Here is a 21,344-nt window from a genome sequence, read left to right as displayed (position 1 = left end):
AGTGGTTTGAGGATAGTTGACTGTCGGAACTCAGAATGTCCCACAGACATTCTTGGACGTTCCAGACCCAGGTCTAAGACCCTGGCATGCAGCCAGAGACCCCTGTGGCTTTGAATCTGACCCATGGAACAGTTTACCAACTTTGCAGGAAGAACAAGAAGTCACAAAAGTTTAGGTATTGTAGTAGAAGTAGTCACGAAGTACAGGGTAGGATTTCTGAGTGCTGCACAGGGGGTTTTTAAGCCTTGTACGCAGGGGTCCAAGTTTTGTACGTGGGGGTCAGGGGTTCTAAGATGGAGGGATCTGGGTGTGCCCTGTCCTCTTTCTTTCTCCCTCCTAGCCTCCATGTCTTTGGTGATGTTGGCACTCATAGATTGGTTTAGAGTAGAAAGTCACCATTCAATATAGATAGTAGGTATTGGGGAAAAGGTATAAACATGTAACACGTAATATATGATATAATAGCTGGCACAAGCCCCCTGGGAGGGCAGTGTGCCTTTGTCTGACCTGCTGAACGGGCCACAGCAGTTCAGGAGAAGAATCTTTTAGATAACCAACAATAAACTACCTTGAGAACAGACAACAGAAGACTACTGAGTCTTTCTTCGAAGGCACGGGTTGGAGGAGGGACTTTTCCATCTTTTGGGGTCACCCCAATCCGGGGGTGAAACCCCACAGTTGACCATTATTTATTTGCAGCATACAATAAGCAGAGATGAAGGTTAAATGTGAGGCTTTTCTACCCAGGAGACATCAATCTTGTATTTATACACAGAGGAAATAGCAACTGCATTTCACACAAGCTGAGAATTTGGTTCCCAGGACAAAACCAACCTGTTGTCATAAACATCTCTTCAGCTTCATGGGGCTCTGCCTCCAGAGAAGTGGCACTGAAGTAATGAAATACTACAAAGCAGCATGCTGCTGCTCACACTGAACACAAGATTTGTGTGGGTGAAGCTGCCAGGCTCTGACACCAGTCATACCACTTGGAAAGACATGGACAGACTTGGAGACACCACCCTGGATGGGCTGAACATCTCTCCCATCACTTGCAGCTCTTCTCTCTTTATTCTTTGCCAGTATCTCAAGATACCATTTCTCATAGAAACTTGAGGTTCATGTCAAAGCCTCCATTTACACTGGATTGCACAAAATGCCTCCAAAACTGCCTCAGCTTTATCTGAAGTCAACATCAGCCTCAGTTCTTTGTTTTACTCTTTATTTTTGTTTATTTAGCTAAAACCTACTGAAAGAGGCTCTGAAACCTTTTCTACCACAATTTTGTCCCTTCAGGTTCCAAAGCAAAAAGGAATTTTTTCCTAGTGGTTAACATTAATTAAATACTGAGCTGGTTGGTCTTTTGTGACTTCTTGAGGGTATTTTCTTTAAAAAGTTCAAAATTGCTTTTAAATTTTTTTCCTGTAAGTTTGAAGCAATTTGTTGATCTTTGAGAAACAGGGAAAAAATTGAAAAACTCTGTAATTCTGAATTTTTTTTTTAGGGAAAAAAAAATCAAAATCTGTTTATCTTTTAGCAAGAACCAACTTTGCTGTTCATGCATAAAGCTGTGGTGAAATATATTGTAGCATCTTGCCATCATGAAATATGAATACTACTTTGTTAAACTCTTCAGCACACGGATGAGACCGATGAAACTATTCCAGAGGAAGGCATTTGTCACTAAAGCTGTTTTGTCTCACTGTTGTGAAGCTGACTCAGCATTATTTAACTGATGATTCATAATTTTGCACATTATTTCTAACCCCAGTCCTGCACAAGGACCCTCCTATACCAGGAGCAGTATGAACATGGAACAAAGAGGCACCTTCTGCTTCCAAGAGCTCCAAGTCCTTGTAGAGGACTGGAGAGGCAGATGGAGTTAGATGGAGGGTGAGGTTAAAGGAACCAGCCAGGACATGCTGCCAGACTTTGAGTAACCTTTACAGCCAGGGAGAGATTTAGCTGTGACTGTGTCTCAATGATATTCATACAAAAAAAAAAACCCTCCAGAAGATTTTAAGTGTCCCATGCCCATTCCTGACTATTATTCTAAGTAAGATCAGATGTGGGAAAAAGAGAATACTGAAATAGAAAGAGGCTGTTGGAGGCTGTGAGTGGTGCAAGGCCCCCAGGGATCCTTGGGAGAAGCTCCACAGCAGTTTGTATGTGGGGAGAGGGTCAGTCTTTGAGTTATCTGCCAAAAAGCTGCATCAGACTGCTCTAGGATGAAGCAGTGGGAAGTCAAAATACATTGAGAGCTGGCTTTTTACTTTTACCTTGCTCACCAGATGTATTTTGGAAAATTATTGCAGGCTAGTCTCCTACATTTGCAAGTTTTTCTCGAGCCTCATTTGAAATAGAAGTGGATGACTAGAGTTACAAGTTTCCAAACAAACACATCTTAAGTTTCCCAGGATCTTCTTTCCTAGGAGAGCTGTGCACAGCCCCCTGCTCCACTGGGACCCTTGCACTTCCAAAACCCTACGAGCCACACCTTCATCTTTCAAAGCCCTGGGTGCCACCAAGTGCTCACCCCGAGTCCAGGGAGTGTCTGACAGCAGCTGCACTCAGCCCGGAGTGTGCCTGCCTTTCCCATCTCTGCTCTTCTGCATCTTCCCTCTTTGCAGTCTCCGTCCTGTCCACCTCTTCCCTTTGCATTCCTCCTCTCTGCAACTCTGCCTTTGCATCCCTCCCCTTTGTATCCCTCCCTTTTCACCTCCCCCTTTGCACCTCTCTCACTTACAGCCCTCCCCTTCGCCTCTCTGCCCCCTTCGCATCTCTGCCTTTTCCCATCCCTCCCCTTTGCATCTCTGCTCCTCGCATCTCTGCCCCCGTACACCTCCTGCCCCTCGCCCCTTCCCGCTCCTGCCTGCCCGGCTCTGAGCCCTCTGTGCATCTGCCCCAGGCACCCTCCACTCCTCCCTCCCTCCCCACCCCTTCGCATCTCCGCCTCGCTGCCTCCCTGCGCTCTCGCCCGGCCCGGTGCCCCGCAGCCTCCGGGCAGCCCGCAGCGCCTCCGGGCCGTCCTGTGCCCCGCTCCAACCCCGCTGAGCCCCGGCCCTGCCCTGCCCGCCCGGCCCGGAGCCGCCCGCGATGCCGCCGGTGCCGGTGCCGGTGCCGGTGCCGGTGCCGGTGCTGGTGCTGGGGCTGGTGCTGGGGCTGGGGGGCCGGGCGGGCGCCGGGGGCGGCTGCCAGCTGCCGGCGGAGTGGCGGCCGCTCAGCGAGGGCTGCCGGGCCGAGCTGGCCGCGATCATCGTGTACGCGCGGGTGCTGGCCCTGCACCCCGACCCCTACGGCGCCTACAACTACCTGCCCTGGCAGAGGGGCCCTCCCGGCGGTCCCCAGCAGGGAGCGGGGGACCTCTTTTACTCGGCCGAGATCGAGCTGCTGTGCGACCAGGCGTGGGGCAGCATGCTGGAGGTGCCCGCCGGCTCCCGCCTCAACCTCACCGGCCTCGGCTACTTCTCCTGCCACTCGCACACCGTCATGCAGGGCTACAATTATTTCTTCTTCCTCCGGTGAGTCCCGGGGTAGCGGGGTCCGGGAAGGGGTTGGGATGTGGCATCCCTGCTCCGGGGCATCTCCGCGGGCGTCCCGCTGCCGCTCCGTCCCGCTGCCGCTCTCCGCGCAGCGCCTTCTCCTTTGCGCTTCCACCCGCAGTTTCACCGGGAAAGAAAAGCCCGGAACGCCAAACTCCCATAGTATTCCAACACTGTCGGCCAGCGCAGGCATGGGGAGCTGCTGTTGAGTAGCTCGTGGGTGCCGCTGCTTTTGTTTTTACGGCGGGACGGTCACAGAGCTGGAGAGAGGCCGGCGTGTTTGCCGAAATTTGTCAGGGGAGTTTAAAACCCGTCCCCAAATACTCACCCGATAGCTTTCCATCGGCTCTCCCGAGTCCCAGCCAGACCCTGGCTTTGGGCTCATCGAAAGAATAAGAAAATAAACCACAATGTGGGAACAGAGCCATCTCCGTGACCTTTAAATTTGAGAGCATTTGCAAAATACTACTCAGCGGCTTGTTTTGAAATGCTTGGTATATTCTTAGACTGGGTGCATGACAAAACTCATTTTGATGCTGTCTAGGGCTTAGTCTGCCGCAACATCTTTAAACACATTTTATTGACACAAGTTATTTATTGACTGCTTGAAGGAGTACTTAAACTCTGAGCTCAAGGGCAAAGTGATGCAAATTCAGTAGAAACTATGGCCCAAAATACAGATTTGCCTCCTTTGTGGTGTCTGCAGGGTGGAAGGAGCAGTTTGGTCCTTACTGCTGCTGCCTGATCCATTCCTTGTGGTGGAAATTGTCATTTTGGTGCCAGGAGAACTGAGAGCTACTTGTGGGCTAAAAGTCTGTGTGACTTTTTGTCGAGCCAGGCTGAAGTATGACAGGTGACTTCTGCAGGAGAGAGAGTGCTGTTCATTCTCACAGTGGGCTGCCCCTGCAATCTGTGTTCCAGAATGGATGAGAACTACATCCTCCTGCCACATGGAGTCAACTTCCAGGAGGCGATTTTCCCTGACACCCAGGAGAACAGAAGAATGTTTGCCAGCCTTTTCCAGTTTTCAAACTGCTCGCAGGCACAGCATGTGTTGAGCTTCTCCAGTGACTGGGAGATTCAAGAGGACAACCGGGTAAGGGATTTGTTTGCTTTCCAGTGCTTGTTTTCAAGTGGGCACAAGCATTCCCATGTCCTTTGTGAACATATGTATATGAATGCAGAGCAGCAGTCCCTGATTTTCCTGTTCCTTGGGTAGTATCACTAGCAAAGTAACACACTGGTGAGGAAATATTAAACAGTTTCCAAAGCTGACCTCTGTGTTAACCTCTTCACCTTCCCATGGACCTGAGCAAAGCTTGGTATCAACTTATTCATGAACAGTAGGTTAAAAATAGTATTACTTGTGATCTTGTCCTCCCCCACCCAGATAATTTCTGGGTTTGCTATCTCTAGACCTCTTTTTTAAATTTCAGCTGAAATGCTCAGGAGCAGATCTTTGCTTTTGAACTTCTGTGTTCATCTCATGTAGTGAGAGCAGTGCCTGGACCATGACAGACTGTAAAGGATTATTCTTGCCTGACTCCACATAACAGCATAAACATCTACTGAACTAATTGCCCTGAGCTGCCTTTGTAGCAGCTGGGGAAAGAAAGACTCTTAAGGGCACATTTCATGTGAGTGATGAGGACAGGGTTCCTCTGAGTGATGCCAGCACTTACTTCTGAACAAGACAGATGAAGTGTCTCTTTCTCCTTTCAAGGAAGGCCATAGAAAGCAGTTCACCCTCTAGGTGATCCTCCCTTAAGAACATCCAAAGATGCCCACTGTTGGTGGCTTCTGTGCCCCTTTATGAGATTGCAGCGTGTGTAATAAATGCAGGATTTTAACAAATGCTTATTTGGCAGAGAGGAGCAACAGGTTGTCATGTGTGTGCATGTTATGGATGTGCATATACTTCTGAGACAGTGGAACTTGGAGAGCTGGTTTAGTGCTAAACTTTGTTTTGTGAGGCTGGTGGTTTCCCCTGGTATCTGGGAACATTTTAAGCACCTCTCTAGGTCAGGATGGACAGGACAGGTGTCATTGCTTGTCTCTTCTGTGGATTTACCCAAGGCGTGGTGTTTATGTGTGACAGCAGATGTGTGAGTGGCTTGCTTGGGAGATGGATGGAGGGAATTCAGTAACTGGCTGAGCCTTTTCCTTTCACCACCTGGCCAAATGCCAGCATACAAAGTCTGAGCTGCTGTGTGGCCATCTGGCCAGTGACACAGCTCTTCTCCTTGGGATGCCCCATGAGCAAGTGTTATCTTGCTGCTGATATTTTTTGGGGGGCGGGGAGTGTGGAATGGTGCTGTTCAAATATATGTGCGGGGACAGCAGCAGAAATTGATATTTAAGAGGAAATTAGTTATCCTACAATTAAATTGCAGAGCTGTAACACTCTCTGGGCAAGAAGGGGAGGTGGAGAGCCCTGGTCCCAGCCTTGCCTCCTCCCTCCCAACCCCTGCTCCCCAGTGCCACAGGCAACATACTTGGCAAGTAAAGGGGCTGCTGCTGCCAAATCCACAGATTTTTGTCCAGGGGAGCAAAGTGGCATTGGGAGGCCACCAGATGCAACTGCCAGTGTCTGCTTGTGATGCCTCTGCACTGTTTATTTCATCATGCTGAGCTAAATGTAGGGGATCTTGATGGGCTGGTGCTCGTTTATGCCAGCAGTGAATCTCACCAGTCAGCCTTAATGGAAATCACCAGGCAGAAACCCCCAGGGTAAGTTGAGGCAGCCCTCAGCATATGTATCAAAAGTGCATTTCAGCTGTTGCACTCTTTGACCCGTGCAGCTGTGAGCAGACTGGGGGGGATTAGAGCTGCTGGTCCCACTGCTGGGGCCGGGGGCTTTACAGGCTTCCACCCCCACCCATCCAGAGAACAAATTCAGCACAACTGATGGACACTTTGTCCGGCCCTCATAATGAAAAGTAAAAGCTTCCTCTGCACCAGTTAAAAATAGATGGGGCTGACTGTGCTCCCATTCAGCTCCTGCATCTGTGTTTGCCCAGCCGAGCGCCAGCTCCCGACGCCTGCGTGCCCCAGCCTGGGAAATGGATGACATTTCTGGCTGCTGCAATATTAGGAATTTGTTCCTCAGCTCTTCCCAGGTACAGGTCTCTTTATGTTTCCCTCCTTTCTCTCCCTTTTTACCTGTAGTGTGGCTTTCCCAATTGTCACTGTCTGCTCCCATCCTGTCACAGTGTGAACAGTTTCCGTTTCCGAATGTGCTCGGCCGAGCTGCCCCGTGCTGGCTCCTAAGCTGAAATCTGTGCTGTGTGCCAGCTTCATGGCACAGACAGTGAACATAATGCAGAGCATTACTGTGGGAACCCAGGACTCTCCTCTGGGTGCCCTGGATGGCCAGAGCCGCTGGCAGGGCACTCTGAGACCCTGGCATGCAGCCAAAGACACACGTGGGGTTTTGATCTTAGCCCATGGAGCAAATTACCAACTCTGTATGAAGAATTACAAACCACACACACACAAGTTTAGATAGCATAGTAGAAGTAATCATGAAGTGAAAGGAAGGATTTTTGAGTGCTGTACAGGGGGGTTTTAAGCCTTGTACGCAGGGGTCCAAGTTTTGTACATGGGGGTCAGGAGTTCTAAGATGGAGGGATTTGGATGTGCCCTGTCCTCCTTCTTTCTCCTTCCTAACCTCCATGTCTTTGGTGATGTTGGCACTCACAGATTGGTTTAGAGTAGAAAGTCACCATTCAATATAGATAATGGGCATTGGGGGAAAAGTATAAAAATGTAATGCGTAATGTGTGATATAAAAGATGGCAGCAGCCCCCTGGGAGGGCAGTGTGCCTTTGTCTGAGCTGCTGAACGGGCCACAGCAGTTCAGAGAAAAGAATCCTTTAGATAAACAACAATAAACTACCTTGAGACCAGACAACAGAAGACTACTGAGTCTTTCTTTAAAGGCACGGGTTGGAGGAGAGACTTTTCCATCTTTCGGGGTCACCCCAATCTGGGGCTGGAAACCCCACACATTACTCCTGAAGTTTTGAAAAAGAACCTCTTTGTGGCCTGGGTACATCCAAAGCAGGGGTTCTGTGATGGCGTCAAGTTGGGAGGAGCTTGGACAGAGAGAGAAGGGTTGTCTCAGGAGGCTCATAGTGTGGTGAGGAGTCAAGGGTCTCACTAGTTGCTGTGTACTGACATACTGTTACTTAAAATACATCATGGATGTTTTGGGTCACCCGCTCCACAGCCAGCTCAAGCACACCCTGCAGAAGGGACCTGCAGGGTGTGCAGTCAGAGAGGGAAGTCAGAGAGGGAAGTCAGTCAGTGTGCAGTCAGAGAGGGAAGGTGGAAATGTTGAGACACTCTGAGCAGAAGGCATCTGGGATGAGTCTCATCCCAGGAGCTCATAGGTAGGGTCCTGCCTCCAGGTGTTGGAACAGCTGCATGCAGGGACAACTGAAAAAGCAGCAGGTCAGAGGAGGTTTGGAATAAAGGAATGATGAAATTTTCTGTTTACAGACAAATCCCATACTCTGAAAGTCTTTTGGAATCCTGCTCTTGATATATTTCTGGGGTGGACACTTTAAGAGAGATTTTGGTGCTAGAAGCACGCGCAGATGCAATGGATAATTTGTGTTTGCAGCTCTGGGATGCTCAGCCAGAATGTGAGAAAATCCCGTGATGGATGAGTGTCTTTGCCTCATGTAATCCTACTCCAAGCAAGAGGTCCCTTCTGCAGGGTGTGCTTGAGCTGGCCGTGGAGCGGGTGACCCAAAAGTGAGCACTGACATGCTGTCCTCCTGCTTGGCCTCTTCTGTTTGCAGTGCTCCTTGCATGCAGGCAGCCTTGTCCGGGCTGCCCAAGGGGTAAAATGAGGAAAACACTGACAGCTCCTTCTCCTCCTTCCAGCAAATGTGTCTGATGATGCAAAAGAAAGCAAAGAGATGTGCAGAACTTTTTGATGCACTGGGATGTGCTAACTGCCTTTTCCATCATGGTAAAATGCTTTTAATTTTCGGAAAGGCCCATGGTGTGTGATGAAAAGAGATCAGACCCAAGGCACATCTCACTGAGTATAATACTTTCCTCATCCTGGGCCTGCTGCTTTTGCTGTAAGCTAATTCCAGCTGCATTTTTAAGCCCCTTGGAGTCTGGGCTAAGAGCCAAATGCTGCTTTCCATAGTTTTCCAATAACCCTACAATCTCATAAATTCACTTAGGCTCTTGTTCTTGCCATTTCAGAGTGCAATGATAGCACCTGCCATTTCTTTAGGCACTTGCATTTTGGCCTCCAGGTTTGCAGAGGCAAATACTAATGTGGCTTCATATTGACTTTTTGTCTCAGCCCCTTAGTGATCTTTGCAGATCTCTTGCTTTACTCCAGCTCATTGTTGCAGTGGTTTCCACAAGGTTGTTTCTAAAACCAAGGGATGATGCAGTACATTGGGATTGAAATCTAGCCCCTCTGCAGAGTTTCACCATTTTAGTGCAAATCCAGGAGCTGTAATTTCTCCTTCTGGCCTTCTGCAGGGTTGTGTGATCTCATAAAGAGGACCTTGTTGCTTTGTCTGCACACAAGGGATTACAGGAGAAGTGCCTTGAGGTCTGGTGTCGATAAGGATGGTAGAAATCTCTAGCAGCACTTGTAGTTATTATTCAGAGGGGCTTGAACTGGTTTTGTCAACAGGTTGGTAAGGAAATATGTTCTTTTGTCCTCCCCCTTTATGTGTGCAGGAGAGCTGCAAAATGACCCCACATGCATCACAACAAGGGACTGATATCAAGGTGTCAGCCCAATTGTGAGCAGCAGTGACAGCACTGAGATGAAGTCCATGAAATTAAGGAGTCCATTAACTTCAGTTAAGCTCAGAGATTGCAGGGGGAGACTAGACATTTTATTAAGCCTCTCTCCCTGCATTGACTCAAGCAGCAGAGCCACAACCACACTGTTACCTCAATTGATTTAGATGAATGGACTTGCCTTCTGAGAGACCTCCAGAGCTTTATCTGGAGGTATGATCTCTGATAATAGAGCTTTTATGGGAGTTGTCAGTGTCCCAAATAAAAAGCAAGGTAATTAGTGGGTTAGCATGGCAGTCTACAAATATCTGTTTAGCATCTTAGGGTTTGGATGTTCTTCTCTGGTGACACCATGGCTGCTGTAACAGACTAATGACCTGGCTGGGACACCTGGAAGACTTTGGAGCAGCTGAAAAGGGAACTAGATAAGAAAAGCAATATAATTGCATAAATGGCCTTGCCATTACTGTGCGAAGCGAAACTTAAATTAAATTACATTCTTCCTCTGTAGAAGTAGAGGAAATAGTTTCAGATTTGTTTGTATTTTAGCAACTCCTGTGTGCATGGACTGGGAGCCACTGGGTTGGGTGAATCCCTGAGCCCATCTCTGGGCAGCAGTGCATCTGCTGGTCCCAGCCTGTCTCTTCCCTTGATGCTCTCAGCCGGGTGAATGGCAGAGGGTCTCAGTCAGTGACACTTCACAGCACCACGAGGACACAAGCCACAGAGAAATAGCCCCTTGTACTGGAGCTCCTAGCCTGCTGGAGAAGGGCTTGTTCATGTGATGTTTGCTGAGGGGACTTGTTTTGATCCATCTCCCAGGCAGCATGCCCCCAGAGAGGGGAAGGATGAGGGAAAGTTGGGGGAGTCCCCAAAATTTTTCAGACCACCCTGATTTTGGAAGTGATTAAATAGCATCATGTCCAGAGAGAGCCTCAGCTGCCTTGGATCCATGGGCCAGAGGTCTTCCTGTGGTGGCCGAGATGGACATTGCTGATGCCAGAAGTGACTCTACTCTATGAGCCTTGCAAATCCTGGCCACTAGGAAAAATAAGCTGATAACTGTGTTGTCCATGTTATCCACAAAATTAAAATGAAAAAGTAATATTTTTTCTCTTATTAAAGTCAAGAACTTCTGCTCTTGCAGAGTTCTCTCTCTGCTCTGAGTGCTGGGAGATGAATTTCAAGACTGGGAAATGCTGCTCATGGAGTCCAGAGCCAGCTGTTTTAGCAGAAGAAGCAGTCTGAAAAAGAGCAGGTAGCATCCAGGCTTGGTGGAGACAGTTCTCTTTAATTCCCATGTCCTGAGTTTTTGTGTCTGCTTGTGGCATGAACTGCTTAAGACATTCTCCCTTCTTTGGTCTTAAGGCACTAGGGAAATACAAAATAATCTCAGTTGAAAACAGTGCTACGTGGCAAGGGCAGTACAAAAAGACCTCAAAATAGAATTGAAGTGAGGTCCAATATCTAGAGGTTTGAAAATCTTCTTTTACATGTGGTTTCTTGCCCTGCCATTGGTTAAAGGAGCTGTTTCTCCATGAGCCTGATAGCATGATAGAAAGTGCCATCACTTCTGGGTTGTTTTCACAGTGATTTACAGAGCTTTTGTTTTCCTCCCAGAAACCCACCCAGGGTGAGCCCCCTCCCTACAATCTGTGTTTAATTTGAGTACATTTAAGCAATATCGGATGAAATGGAGAACTGCTGACAAGTGTCTGGGGCAAGGGAAGACCACAAGAAGATTGATACATTTGGGTAACATCCCCAGGAGTCTTTTGGCACAGAAATGGCATTGATTCTTTCCCTAATCTTCACACCCAGGCTGTGGTAGGGGACTCTTAGAGTTCCGACTGGCATATCCCTATCAGTTTTCTATCTTTCCACATGCACATAGGCTGATAAAACACAGAGTAAAAGATCACAAAGGAATATATAATAGCCTTATCCACAGGATATTTCCATTGCACATGGTCTTTATAATATTTATTACACCCAGAAGGTGTTCTGAGCAGTGCTTCCCAGAAGAAAAATGGGCAATATCTCCATTTTTTTTTCTAAGTTGTTTCTTGGAGGCACATTATTTTTGTTGGGATTGGTTGGTTTTCATACACAATGCAGGTGGGATGACCTGATGTAACATGGGAGCCTTGGATTTGGTATCATTTGTGAACAGACAGAATTTGGGATTGAAAATGGAGCTTTTTCCCACTCATCTGAGCTCTTGTGCCCCGTGGCAGCCATGGTGGTGGGGAGGTGCTGAGCTGAGACCCCACTCAGCAGCCTCCTGGTACCAACAGGGGAGCCCCAAAGAGTGCCACAGCTCCTGGTGAACATGTCTGGACCATTGCTGCCTATCAGGCTTGCAGATTGCTCCAGAGCACAGCTCTTTCTTGCTGTGTCTCAGGCACATCCAAGTACATAATATCCTTAAAAATATCCAATTTCCAGCTTGTCGAGCAAGGAAATGCCAAGACAACCAGGGGTATGTATGTGCTGCTGCCTCCTCGATGGGCGAAGCAGCAATCCTTCCAGGAATTGGCAGGGAAGGGAGACCCACATGGCTCCAGGCCTCTTTTAATTATCCAGAGTCACACTTTAATGAAGTTCTGCCAAACGCTCTAATTCATTCCATATTTTGTGGCACAAGGCTATCTGCTGCTGTACTCGAACTTGGTGGTGAGCAGGCATCTGACCCCAGCCCCAGGACACCTTTTGAGTTCTCTGCCTGGCTGGTGGCCACAGAGGCTGTTGATATTTGTAGGCTGAGCTCTGCATGTTGAGAGACAAAAAGATGGGGCTGAAGGGACCCTGTTGTTCCTCCTCTGTTTCAGATCCAAGGCTGTTTGCAGGGATGAGATAGCCTTGGGCTTTCCAGCCCTGACATGGCTTTTCAAGCCCAGCAGTGCTTTCTTAGCTGGATGAAGAGTTTTTTGGGAGCCCCTGACCTTTGGAAGCCTCTTAGCCAAGGGTCAAGGCACTGTGTAGGTAGGAGAGGTGGGATTTTGACTGAGCTGCTCATGTTCCCTCTATGCTAACACAGACATGGCTGAGGGGGGTGATACTTCCCTCAGTGGGGGCAGTGGGAAGGTTGAATCCCACCCTGAGCATCCACATGTGAAGATGGGCTGGGAATTGGAGCATTGTAGTGAGCAGTGGACCTCTCATCCATCCTCTCTGGAGATGGCACTGTCACGGGAAAAGTGGCAACTAGAAGACATGAGGAGGCTGACTTCAGTCCACTGACTCCTTCCCTGGGTGTGAGTGATACCTCTGCTTTCCTGCCCTCCTGTTGATGGCCTCTCCAGAGTGGGAAAGTGAGAAGGGACATCCCACCACTGAGAATGATGAAGGGAGAAGTGCAGGGAAAAGGTTGGTGTGGATCTGGGCGGTGAAAGTGAGTGGTGCAGGGCAATGGATGCTTGAAAGAGCTTGTGTCCACAGCCAAATCCTCTTCCTCCACAAAAGTTTGTGTACTCAAGGGGCCCCCCGAATGCCTGGGACGTGTTCTCCAAGGAGAAGAGTTGAGGCTGGTGTTCTTATGGTGGATGTATCATCTTATTAACCCAAGGCAAAACAGAATATACAGTCCAAAGAAGCAGATAATGGTTTTTTTTTGGATCCCGTCATGCTTACAAGTCATACTTGTCCCATGACATTTCAGTCTCAAAGGGTGGAGGTGCTGACTTTGCCTGGGAGCCACTGAAAGATGCTCAGATATGACTCCTGGCATCCTGCTCACAGTAACACGCTGGGGCTATTCCGGTGCTTTTGACTGGGCTGGGAGCAGAAGGGGGAAGCAAACATCAGAGCTGGCTGCACATGGCTCTTCACCTGCTTGGATTTTCCTAGATCTTGTTTTGAGCCAGCTCTTGGAGAATACATTCAGAATGAGTCTCAGGCAAGTTTTCTGGAATAGGATCTGCCAAAACTAATGAGGGAGGTACCCATATTATGTGTTGTTCAATCCAATTATGGGAGCCACCATAGCCTTCTGTAAATCTGTGAGTCTGTAGATGAGTTGGGTGGGTTTTGTGTGCAAATTGATACTTTGTGTTGGTGAGCAGGTGGAAAGGATGATTTGTGTAGATCAGCAGTCCTGGACCAGGATCTCTCCTTGATGAACACGATGCTCCTACAGGCAGAAGGTGGGCAGACCTGTTCTTTGGTTTAGTTGCTGTTGATCTTGAACCCAGGGAAAGTATTTTCTTTGAATTTTTCTCTCTCTCCTGACCCACCTGTGAGATGGATACAGAAAAAGATGGAGTAAAACATTTATTCAAATCAACGGCCACCAAAATCCAGCTGGCAGCTGGCAGACAGGACACCTGTGATGCTGCCTGTAACCAGATCAACCATCGTGGCTTGAAGGGAGATGAGATCTTTTAATCTGGGACATATTTTCTCCCGGCCCATGCATTTTGATGTTTATTTTCACAAATGACAAGCCAAGCTGGCTCTGAGGCAGCAGGAGTTCCAGTCCCTGATGGAAGCTGCAGACGGAGCCTTTTACAGCCGGTCCTGCCTCCGCCAGCCAAGTACCTTTCCAAATTCCCCTGGAGAAGTGTCCTTGCCCTGTTGTGCTCAGCCAGGAGCAGCCATGTGGTGCCAGGCTTGGCTTGGCCACTGGCCCTGGCAGTGCTCAGCCACTTGCAGCAGCTAATGTGAAGTGACAAACCAAAGTACCTGGTTTCTGTGTTTTATGAGAACATACGGTTGTGGTGGACCTATTGCAGCTGGTCGCTGAGCAAATCATTGCAGGTGTCTCCAGCAGCTGATGCTGTGACTCCCTCCTCTTGCTGCCCCAGTCTGTCAACTTTTTTTTTGGAACAAGGCTGCTGCAACTGTTAGTCAAGTCATCTGTAAAAGGAATGACAGCAGGGAAAAATACACTGGGGGAGAAGCAAGTTTCCATGACACTGTAAAATACAAAAGGAAAATAATATGACTAAAAAGCCAGGTCTGAATTTCTGCCCAAAAAACTTAAGAGCAAGCAAGGAAACAAATATTTCCTGAGATCTGAAAGCATTTAATGGACTTCTGCAGTATTTTTGCATTTCCTAGATCAGTAGGGAACCAGTAGCAATTGCAAAGGGGAATGTTGGGGCAGTGTTTTATATTGAGACAACATGCAGGACTAAGTTGCAAGCTGGTATTTACATACTGTTATCCTCAAACTGACCCATCTCCTTCACTATGCAGGGCAGCAGGAGAGCTATTTCCATTCTGCAGAGGTAAAAGAAGGCAGGTGTGTTGAGCTCTGTATCCCAGTCCAGTGGAGACAATTCCTTTTGCTCCCAGGTTTGTGCTCTCTGGGATTAGAAACAACTGTCTGAATTATTTTTTTTTGCCTGTAAACTTAATTGTCAAAATCCTGTGCCCTTCCCCTCTCATGACTTCCAGCCTTATTGCACAGGTAGTGCTGTACTTTGAGTAGGAATTTTTCTTCAGGTGGGTTTAGCATGAGCAGCTGGGGCTTAGTTGTTTATTCAAGCAGAGCGTGTTGGTGCTATGAAGTCTGGCTTCCTTCTTCAGATGGATGATGTCTCGTATCCTCTTCATTTCCTCAAAATGCAATGAGTTCATTGCCTTCATTTGTCTTTGCTGTACTTTTTTTTTTTTTTTTGCATTTCCAGAGCCTTTAAATGGGGTACAAACACAAACATGTTCTTCTAGAGGTTGTTTATTAGGGTCTTGGTTTTTTTTTTTTTTATTGTGGAAATTATTTAAATGCTTAACTGGATGGTGGTTGGGGGAAAAAGGAGGGAAAGTCAAAGTGGAGGAACAGCTTGTACTGACAATGGCCCAGAATAGGAATAGAAATTCAGATGCTTTAAGTCCTAATTTCCCTTACATGGTGAAAGATAGAAATCCCATTTCAGAGCCTTTGTAGCAAAAACACAGCAGCCACATCCACTCAAAATTCTCAGTTTTGTTGCAGAGTGAGGAAGCCGTTTTCCACCTTTAAAGCAACATCCTTGGGTGTGGGAGATGAGCAATAATGAGGAAGGGGCTTCGTCACAGTAACCATAGGGCACCTCTACCACATGCCTGCTCATACTTTTTTTTCCCTGAGGTTTGGGTTCTGAGGTCTGGGAGAGAGTTCATTCATGGTCTATAAAAGTTGTGTGAAGTGAGAATCTGTGGGGCTTATCTGTGGGGAAGAACCTTACTTGGTCTGTAAGTACCTCTGCTGGAGATTTTTCTGTGAGTAGAGACAAAGAAAAATAACAATGTAAATGAGAGAAAATTAAAATAACTCATGAAGAAAAAACCCACCCAAATGTGTGGCCCACTGATGTGGTAAAATCTCAATTATTTACAAAGCTTGAGTCTAGCTGGGAGATTGAGGTGGGTCAGAAGAAGACATTCTCTGGCTGCCTGCCTCTGGAGGAAGAGCCACTGCACAGCTCATGACATGGCTCTGGGAGGGGCTGTACAGGCTTTCAGAGCCCCCAGTTCCTCTTGAAGCTAGATGTTCGTGCTGCTCTCTCTGGAGAGGGTTTATGTCCCCCATTCTGTGGCTGAGCAGCTCCAGGAGGTGCCAGGTAGCATCTAAAGCCCACCTCCATCAGCTGGATTCAAAAAGACAGCCTGGAGGTGCATTTTCTAAAAATCACTTCCAAGTTCTCTGTGTCATGCTGGACACGAGTGCTGGTGTTGTGAAAAGTCTCTGAGGACTGGAAACAAACACTTTTAAGAAGACTCTACGAAGGGTTGTTACTACCATCAATAATCTGGGTTTTGTCCTTTTACACATTTTAGGCTCAGGCATGTTTTGTTTAAGTTGAGTGAACACTTCATGGTCTGTCCCTTGAAATCCTAATTGAGCTTGTGTTTTCTTAAGTCTTAAGAACAAATGTGATTCTTGATTCTTTTCACAAAGGTGTAGGATCATCGATTAAATGTGTCCTGGAAATAATACTTTGTGCTCAAATCTTGCCTGCCATAATAAAAATGGCTTGAAACCACATCCAGTGACAAAATCCTCCTATATTTAACTGAAATACAGGACCTGAAAGCAGCTGAACTACTGATGGAAAATGTGTTGCTTCCAAAGCAGTGGCACTCTGGAGCTGCTGGAACACATCCTGTCCTCACAGTCATTGCTCAAGAAACACATCACAGATGTCGAGGATATGAAGGAGCAGAGCCCTTCCATCAAAGCATCAGGCCAGAGAAGGGCTAAAAACAAAATCCCAGACTGGAGGCATCCCTGAGGCATGTGCCTGCCTGTTCTGTGTCTGGATTTCAGGATCAGCCTCTGGTCCTGCTCATTGTCAGAAGCTCTGAAACAGGAGAAGCCTCCTGTGGTCTCTGCTAACGAAGTGGTGTTTATCACGCTCTGGTAATTGCATTTGCTATGGCATTTACAGCATTTCCTATGTTTTGAAACAGAGAAATCTCAGGCTTGCCCAGGGCTCATTGTGTACTTTAATTTGCTCCTAAGCCCACACGTATCTTTAAATATTAACTTACACATTGGCAGTGTCCTGGGGCGGCCTCAGCCCCACAGCTATGAGCTGGGAATGTGGCTATTGAAGTGTTAATGTTTGCTCTCAGTATTTATCAGAGGCAGTATCCTTTTTTCCAGATCCTAGGAACCTTTTTCTTTTTCTTTTTCCTTTTTCCTTTTTCCTTTTTCCTTTTCCTTTCCCTTTCTCTTTTCCTTGCCTTGCAGTTTTATGTGCAGTCAGTATTCCTGACTTCTTTAGAGCAGCACAGGGATTTGGAAATCCTTGTCCAGCACAATATGGGAGTGGAAAGATCTCCTAATGTTGCACCCACTGCAACATTAGCCCTCCAAATAACAGTTTTCAGGTTCTGCTGGCCTTTGGGGCAAAGGCAATATATTAATTGCAAGAACAGAGGTCATTTGAGCTCACACTGTGGTCTGGCCTTGGCCACATATGAACTTATTTGTGTCTAAAAGGGACTGATGTGGTCCTGGGCCATTTATGCCACAACACCTTGACCATGACTATGGCTCTGTCTCACTGGATTCTTTTTCTGGGTGCAGCAGTTCCAGCTTAGATTCAGTGGACAAGGAAAAGTCCAGAGCTTGAATGAAGCACTGCAGCATGCCTGGAGTCCTCCTTCTGTATCTGTTGTTGTGTGGAGCAGGTGGCTTGAATTTAGCTGGAGCTTATGATGCATTTTGGAGTCTTTATCTTCTAGCTTACAAAACATTTTGGATAGAATTTGCTGAGTGCATGAAGGATGTACAGTTTTGTTTTGTGGATTTAAATCCAATCTTCTAAATTGCTTTAAAGCAATTCCTTGTGTTTTGAAATTCTGAAACCTCTGTCTTGTTTTTTTTTAAGGCCTGTGGTCAATCATGAACTGATTTAGAAAATGGTGCAAAGAAATAAAATTAAATTTTTTTTTTTTTTTTTTTTTTTTTTTTTTAGGAAAAGAAATAAAAAGAGAGGACACATATGTTATCAATACTCTGCCAAAAGGGAACATTGTCTCTGACACAGAAAGCCTTAAACTCTAAAGCTGGTAGAACAACTGGAATAATCTTTCTAATGCAGTCAACATTATTGGAGGTGTCATGGGGCTGTTTGAATTACTTCAACATTGATTTTAGGGCTTTTCCTGTTTGAACTTCAAGTATACACTGTAGATGTGACTCCGAACATGTTTTTCTATGCATTTTATGATAAATATTCTGGCTTTGGATTGACTTCTTGGTTGGATGTATTTAAGTACTAGTTGAATGAAGTTAAGGAGCTTGTTTACTTCAGTATTGATCTTAAAATTCAAAGATTTGAATTTCATTGCATACAACATTCTGAAGGGCTTCGGCCAACAGCAGAGTGGGGTACAGGAGTCCTTTTGTTAGGTGCTTTATTGTCAGAAATTGTGAATTGGTGCAAAATGGCAGTTTTGCCAAAAGTTTTCTGAGGAAGTAAAGTAAAAGACTGTCAGCCTTCTCTCCTGTCCCCACCCCAAGACCCACAGTATGCTGAGAGATACCTAAGTCAGGTATCCATGGAAGAGTACAGGAAGAGAGTTCTAGCTGATGCTCTCCCATTCTCCAGTGTTTTCTGGTGAAGATGTCTCTGTGGTGAAGTATTTTCCATACATTTATTTCTTTCTATATATTCAGTGACATCCAGTCAATTTATCTCCCATAAAGCTGTCCAGTTTTCTCTTGAGAATTTGATTGCCTTTTTGATTTGATTGCCAACTTTTAGATTGCCTTCAACCTGTTTCCTACTTTATTATCTGATACTCCCTGTTCTTCTGCTGGAAGATGCTGTCAGTCTCTATTTTCTGCCTTCATAGCCTTCATGGTTGTGTAGACCTTTATCCTCAACCCTCTCACAGGACAGGACTCAAAATTCCAGACCAAGCCTAATGTCTGAGCCTCAGAGTAGGTTGTTCTCCCCTATCCTGGACAGGAATCAGCTACTGCTAACACTCTGCAATGCAAGTCCTTGAGAAAGAGGGAGCAAAGCCCCTTCCCTGGCTGTCTGGGACCTCCCACTGTTATTGCCACAGGGAAATTTCAAAGTTTTGCCTAGACTGTTGGAAGTGCCAACAGGGAAAGCAAATATTTGTGTGTAAGACTTAACCCCAAGAAGATTAAGTGCAGATGAATGTCAATAGTGCCAGCAACCTGTGAGAGAAAGTGAAAACTGAGAAGGATGTAAAAACAGAACATGGTTCAGAAAAAAAAAAAAAAGTAGAAAAAGAAAGAATAAATGCAAAACAGATTAGAAACAAATCAGGGAGAAGGAAAATTTCTGTGGGGCTTTTTGCTTTCCCGAGAAGGGCAGCATGAAGACCAGCAAGACAAGCATTGCAACAGGGGCTCATCAGTGTTAGCAGGTTGGGAGGTTCCAGGGGTGAGCACGAAGTAGGGAGGGGGTAGAAATGAGGGATGCAGCTTGATGGGATGCTACATGGACAGTAGATGCCTTTGGGACTTGGGAAGGATCCTGGAGGCAATGAATATCTTGCACGGTCTTTAGTTCCTACCTCTTCAGTTCTGGAAGTCAATTGCTAGCTGGGGAAATGGTGATCCGTGGGAAGAGGTTTGGCTTTGTGAAGCTTGGCCCATGTTCTGTGGGAGGAGAGCTGTACTGTTTGGAAAGCATCCATCTCGGGAAAATCATAAGTGGTAGGGCTGTCTAGTCTAGTCAGGAAGGCGTGAACAAATAAGCAGAGTAAAATAGAAGAAGAAGAGAAAAAAGTGTGATTCCTCACCTAGAATTGAATTAAGATGTCAGGAAAAAAAATGACTCAAGGCTTCAAAGGATGCAAACAGAAGATGTTCTTAGCTGGCTTTAGTCTAAGATTAACAAGGAGAGGAAATTAGACATGCTCATTGCTGGATTTACGTGTCGCTGCTGGAAGCGGGCGGGGAGATGCGTGATAGGAATGTTACAAATAATTATTATAAATCTCTTTGTAACAACTGTGTGGGCAGCGTGCAGGTGTGTGTGAGGACCTTGGCAGCCTGACAAAAATGTAATTATCGGTTATGGAGGTAGCAGTGCTCACTCCTTGGCACTTTGTCAATCAGCAGAGTGGTAATTAGCCATTGCTAGGGGCCGCTGGGTTTCTCTGAAGAGGAAGGTAGAACCTCCTCAAACACCTGGATGTGGTCTGGGTGAGAGCACGGGGGGAAGTGTGTCTTACCTGGGAGACTGCAATTACAGCAAGGATTTCCTGACTCAGAAATCAAACCAGAAGTATTCTGCCTTAAATATTTTTCTTTTTTGACCTGCAGCTTGAAACTGGCAGCAATCTGTATCCCTATAACCCAACCTAAATACAGTGGGTTTTTGAAGTGAAGTAGATCATTAATCTTTAGTTTGCCAGGGGTCATGATAGATTTTCTATCACTGAAAAAGAGGTTGGAACTCTTTTCTAGGGAAGATATGCACCTGCTAAAGTAATTTGGTGTGCAAAAGGAATGACTTCCAACAACTTCATACAGGAAGTCTGATATAATCTTTAAAGAGAACTGATTCTTGTTGCCCTCGTTGCCTCAGAGTGGATAGCATGTTATTTTCTAGTTTGGCTGACAGAAAATATGGGGTTTGGGACTAAACTACATATAATGGAGAATTCAGTGTCCCTGCCCCAAAGCCCATTCTTAGGGATTTCCCTCCCTGTGGGTCATAAGAAATCATGTACAGCCATGTTTACAAAGAAATCTGAACCACAGGAATGAATAAGAAGCAGCCTTGAGAGGAGGGTCAGAAGCTGTCCAAGGCACCATCTTTCCAATTTCCACTATAGTTGAGGAGTCAGGGTGAGAAAAAGCATTGCTCTGTGGAGCCTTTTAAAGTTCCCCATCAAATGCAGTAAAACACACTATAGAGCAGCTTTAAAAACAAGGGGAAAACAAAGGCAAATATATCTCTGACACAGAGTGACAGCCAAGAAGAGCTCGTCAGGCCTGGGTTCCTTCAAAGATGTGCACTGAGCCCTTTCACACTCTTAGTGCTGTTTGCTGAAGTACTAAGGAAGTGGGAAGGCATCCAGAAAACTGATTCAACTCAGCTGACATGGTGGAGTTTGAAAAGGAGCAGGAAGGACATGGAGATCTGCAGCACACTGCTGACCTGCCACCAGCTGGGGACACAGTGATGCATCACGCTGGTCCTGCAGTGCAGACTGTGCTCAGAGGTGTCCAGCAGCTGTTGAAAGGGATGATGGAATAGCATCTTCTCACAGCTGCTGCAGGGTTGGGTTTTTTTGGTCCTGATGAAACACAGAGACAGATTTTTGGGGTAGCCTTCAGGAAGCTCTTGACCCAGCAGGCTACAAGGAGTGAAAGTGCCCCACAACTCTGTATTGCCCTGGGAGACATGGACAATCTGTGACAGTGAATTGATTGTAATTTGTCAGAGCTGAGCAGAGCTGTGTCCTCTTCCTCCGAGCTTCTGCAAGCTTCACAGATGCTGTGTGAGGATTACTTGTGAGCTGCAATGCCTGCAGTGGTAAAACTCATAACAGACACACAGGGTGAAGATTGAGGAGTGCTCATTTGTGGTTGCT

The 21,344-nt window shown here is 46.6% G+C and overlaps 1 protein-coding gene across 2 annotated transcripts in view; it reads left to right on the top strand.

Annotated features, from left to right (window-relative positions):
* The first annotated feature begins 691 nt into the window (after positions 1-691).
* CCDC3 (coiled-coil domain containing 3) overlaps positions 692-21,344 on the top strand; it is a 38,681-nt gene continuing 18,028 nt past the window's right edge. The window contains exons 1-2 of one of the 2 annotated variants that reach the window (XM_038154823.1): positions 692-3,521; positions 4,464-4,638. In XM_038154823.1, the coding sequence (XP_038010751.1) occupies positions 3,097-3,521; positions 4,464-4,638 (600 nt within the window). In that variant the 5' untranslated portion in view covers positions 692-3,096. The remainder of the gene's footprint in view (positions 3,522-4,463; positions 4,639-21,344) is intronic. The other variant, XM_038154822.1, reaches the window with a different exon arrangement.

This window comes from Motacilla alba, chromosome 1A, assembly GCF_015832195.1.
Source record: "Motacilla alba alba isolate MOTALB_02 chromosome 1A, Motacilla_alba_V1.0_pri, whole genome shotgun sequence".
In the NCBI taxonomy this organism is placed as follows: domain Eukaryota; kingdom Metazoa; phylum Chordata; class Aves; order Passeriformes; family Motacillidae; genus Motacilla; species Motacilla alba.
Note: the sequence above shows the minus strand (reverse complement) of the source record. Positions and strands in the feature narration are given on the sequence as shown.